Source organism: Auxenochlorella protothecoides (assembly GCF_000733215.1).
Source record: "Auxenochlorella protothecoides strain 0710 unplaced genomic scaffold scaffold55, whole genome shotgun sequence".
NCBI lineage: Eukaryota > Viridiplantae > Chlorophyta > Trebouxiophyceae > Chlorellales > Chlorellaceae > Auxenochlorella > Auxenochlorella protothecoides.
Window position 1 is genome coordinate 36,523 of NW_011934296.1, and position 4,143 is coordinate 40,665.

The window sequence follows — 4,143 nt, forward strand, 5'->3', positions numbered from 1 at the left end:
GCATCGGCATCGTCGCCGTCCGCCAGGCGGGGCAGGTCGCCGTCCGACAGGCGGCGCTTCAGGACGGCGGCTCCGGCGCCGCCCTCCCTGCGCGCACCCGCCCCGCCGCCGCCCCCCCCGCCGCCGGCGGTGAGGCGGCGCCGGATGTAGCGCGTGGGCGGGGCGCAGGCGGCCACCAGCGCGCCACCCGTCCAGGCCCCCGCGCTGGCCGCGGCGCCCCCCACGCCGCGCACGCCGGTCTCCAGCGCGCGGACCAGGCCCGTGGCGCGCAGGTCGGCGCGCAGCTCGCCGCCCCAGGCGCTGGCGGTGACCTCGCGCCGCAGCGCGTCGGCCGCGCCGGGGGATACGCACGGCACGACGTCGGCGTTGTTGATCACCGTGGTCACGTAGGCCGCGCAGCTGCGCGCCAGCTCCAGCGTCATGCAGGCGGGGCAGGCCACCGCGATGCAGCGTGCCTCGGCAAAGGCGCCGCCACGCTCGCGCAGCATCATGGTGAGCAGGGCCGCGGTGCCGCCGCCCAGGCTGTGCCCCACCACGCGGGCCGCGTAATCTGGGTGCGCTCCCAGGGCCTCGTTCATGGGGCCCGCCGCGGCGGCCAGCACCCAGCGCGCCGCCGCCAGCATGCCAAAGTGGGAGTAGCCCAGCACCACGCCATTGCCGTCCACCAGGTGGTGGGGTTTGGCAGCACCTTTTAATTTTAAAGGGGGAGGGGGGGATGTTCTCAGCGGCAGTGCCGGTGCAGTCATGGGCAGAGTCATGGGAGTGAGTTAAAGGTGGGCGCTTCAGATCCAAGCTCGTGCACGAGACACCGGGCTCGAGGGCAATGGAGGGGACCATGCCGTCAGACACGAGTCACCCCCCCCCTTCAACCCCCCACTCACCCACCCACCCACACCCCAGTGACAGCACCTGTCAGGCTCGTGAACATGTCCTTGAAGGAGTGGGTGCCGCGGATGATGAGCACGATGGCGCGCAGGTGATCGTCCCGCGCCAGGATGAAGCTGGGCTTCAGCACGCCCGCCCGCGTCTCCTGGGCCAGGATGGCCTCGGGCCCAATGCCCAGCGCCGTGGCAAAGTACTCGCGCTGGGGCCCGGGGCGCCGCTCGCGCATGCCCACGCAATACTGAAACACGCGCCGGATCTCGCGCAGCTCGCGCAGCGAGGCCGCCGTGGCCGCCGTGTCGGCGCTGCGACCGTAGGGTTGCCCCGCCCGCGCGATGTCGGTGGTGACGTGCTCGGGCGGGTTCTTGCGGCACAGGTACGTCAGGCCGATGAGTAGGTCGGCCGTGCCCCACCGCCCCAGCGTCTCAGAGTAGGTGTATCTGATTGAGAGGGGGCGTCGAGGGTTGGGATGTGTTGGGGGTTCCGGCGAGGAGGATGCTGCGATGCAGAGTGAGTAGGCCTGGAATAAGTGAAGGGGCTGCCCACCAGGGTGGCAACATGTGAAGAGTAAATCGCCTGGCTCATGTGGCATGGGCATGAGCATCAACCAACCCCTGTTCAAACGCGTAAACAGACCTGGGACCCCCTACCATACGAGGGCATGACGAGCCTGGCATGACCCGCTACGCCCTGCAACACGGCTTCAAGGCATCTTTCATGCCGTGCGTGGCCGTGCCAGGGGCCGCCCTCCCCTGTCCACCCTGCAACCAGCCACGGACCTGAGGCCCTCGGCAAAGTAGTAAAGGTCCTCCATGAAGGTCTGGGGCGCCTGATGGGCGCCCGTGTGCGTGGCATACTCCCTCTCCTCCCATTCCAGCTCCGTCTGGCGACGTTTGTACAACCAAAGGGCCACGGCCGTACCGGCTGCAGCAACGGCAGTGACGGACATGGACCGCGTTGGTCTAGACCGGCATCGCAGAGTCTCCTGTGCAGGCCCACGCCCAGGCAAAGGACTGTCACCGATAACTGATTCGCTGCACCTGCCAGGGGTGCGGAAGGGCATCGGCCCCTAGGCAGGTTGGGGTCATGAATTTCCCGGGATTCCCTCGACAGGGCTGAAAAAGAAAGTGACGTGTCGGACCGACAGGGAACGAGCGGCTCCCCAACATGTCCTGCATTGATGCAAGCATTGGCTCAGCATTCCATATTCTGATCATGGATGTGTGGATAGCTATCGGCTGACAGTAACTAGCTGCCGAGTGATCTGGCAGGGAGAAGGGAGGTGTGGCCACCCCGCCAGTCCTATGGCAGCGAGCAAGCGAGGGGCGAATGGGGTGGCCAAGGAGGGTGAAGCAGGGCCCGCCACATGCAAGGACACGGATGAGAAGGTGTGCGAGGATTCACCACCTCCACTGCCCGCCTGCTGGCCAAGACTGTTGCCTGGCTGGAGATGGTTGTTCAGGGAGCCTTACCTTCCTATTCCGGCCACTTGAGCAGGAGGGCCCCAGCCTGAGGTCGGAGTGGAGCAGCGTGCTGGTCCTAGTGGTCCTGTACGCCCTCCAGGGGGTCCCCCTCGGCCTCAGCATGGGGAGCATGTGCGTGCGACGGAGGGGATGCGTATGGGTGGTGAGGAGGAAGTGATGCATTGCCCCCATTTATACTCCGTGGCCCCATACCTCCCATCCCATCCCCCCTCTCACAATCTCCCTCCCAAACACACACACACGCACGCACGCAGGCCGTTCCTGATGCAAGCGCGCATGAGCTACACTGCCATCGGCATTTTCTCCTTCGCGGCCTACCCCTACTCCTTCAAGCTGCTGTGGAGCCCGGTGGTGGACGCCAGCGCCCTGCCCGGCCTGGGCCGCCGCAAGTCCTGGATCGTCCCCCTCCAGCTCCTCAGCGGTGCAGTCATGCTGCTGGGCGGCGCACACGCCCAGGCCCGGCTGGACGCCGGGGACGCGCTGGGGGTGACCCTGGCCTTCTTCGCGCTGGTCCTGCTGGCCGCCACGCAGGACGTGGCGGTGGACGGCTGGGCGCTGGAGCTGCTGTCGCCGCGCAACGTGGGCTGGGCCTCCACCTGCCAGACGGTGGGCATGAACGTGGGCTACTTCCTCTCCTTCACCGTGTTCCTGGCGCTCAGCGACCCGGACTTTTGCAATGCGCGCCTCAGGGCCCCCGACCAGGCCTCGGATGGGGGCATCGTGACGCTGGCAGGGTACCTCAGATTTTGGGGCTGGGCGTACCTGGTCCTCACCCTGGCCATCGCGGCGCTGAAGAAGGAAGGCGGCAGGCCCCGGCCCGCCCCGGCCGTGGACAATGAGATCTTCGGCGAGGGGGCCGCGCTCTGCTTGAACCACGCCGAGCCCGACGGCCATGCCGCGCTGCATGCGGTGCCGCTGGCGGCCGAGTGTGGGGCGGCGGCTCGGCATGACGTCGAGGCCGAGCACTCGGCGGCAGCGCCCACCGTCTCGCAGGCGTACTGGCAGCTGCTGCGCGTGATCAATCTGCCGGCGGTCAAGCGCCTGGCCGTCGTGCTCATCGTGTGCCGCCTGGGCATGCTGCCTGCTGAGGCGGCAGCCGCCCTGAAGCTGCTGGAGAAGGGGGTCAGCAAGGAGGCATTAGCTGCCCTGGTGGGTGGGGGGGCAGCGAAGAGGTGCTGCCAGTGGGAAGGTTGTGTGTAGGCATGGTAGCGCTTGGCGCTGGGCAGATCGGGAACGCAGCCACGAGGTGTGGCGGCCCTGTGATGCACTCGAGCATTTGCCTGTATGAACCCTAATCTGGTGTACCCTCATGAAGTACTCTCTCCTGCCGACAGGTGCTGCTGGAATTCCCCATGGAGATGGTGTCTGCCATGGTGGCGGGGCGATGGGCGGCGTCTGGCCGCCCCTTCCACCCCTGGCTCCTGGGGTACAAGGTCCGCCTGGTGCTTGCAGCCCTCAGGTGAGGTCTCCGGTTCTGGGGTGGTGGGGATGCCAAGGTTTGGGGAGTCAGAGTGAAATGCATGGACAGACGAGCGTCCGCTCACACAGCACTACACCGCTTCTCCTCCCACATAATTCCCGCTTTCTGCCGCGCAGCACTGCGGCGGTGTACCTCTTTCCCAGTGGCGCCCAATCGCTGACGGACGCCCCCGTCGCCTTTGCGGCCGTGGCGGCTCTCGGCGTAGCCACGTCCTTCTGCAGCACGCTCATGTTCACTGCCATGGGCAGCTTTTATAACATGTGTGTGTGGTGGGGGGTGGGGGGGGGGGGGGGAGGG

The 4,143-nt window shown here is 67.2% G+C and overlaps 2 protein-coding genes across 2 annotated transcripts in view; one reads left to right on the top strand and one right to left on the bottom strand.

Moving 5' to 3' along the window:
* Positions 1-1,831, bottom strand: part of F751_4926 (Sn1-specific diacylglycerol lipase alpha) — a gene marked incomplete at both ends in the record, with an annotated part of 3,749 nt that extends 1,918 nt beyond the window's left edge. The window contains 3 exons of the mRNA XM_011401511.1: positions 255-688; positions 910-1,322; positions 1,662-1,831. Coding sequence (XP_011399813.1) covers positions 255-688; positions 910-1,322; positions 1,662-1,831 — 1,017 coding nt within the window. The remainder of the gene's footprint in view (positions 1-254; positions 689-909; positions 1,323-1,661) is intronic.
* Positions 1,832-2,186: 355 nt separating this feature from the next.
* F751_4927 (putative membrane protein) overlaps positions 2,187-4,143 on the top strand; it is a gene marked incomplete at both ends in the record, with an annotated part of 3,612 nt that continues 1,655 nt past the window's right edge. Inside the window, 5 exons of the mRNA XM_011401512.1 lie at positions 2,187-2,270; positions 2,380-2,477; positions 2,621-3,515; positions 3,701-3,825; positions 3,963-4,106. Of these exons, the coding sequence (XP_011399814.1) occupies positions 2,187-2,270; positions 2,380-2,477; positions 2,621-3,515; positions 3,701-3,825; positions 3,963-4,106 (1,346 nt within the window). The remainder of the gene's footprint in view (positions 2,271-2,379; positions 2,478-2,620; positions 3,516-3,700; positions 3,826-3,962; positions 4,107-4,143) is intronic.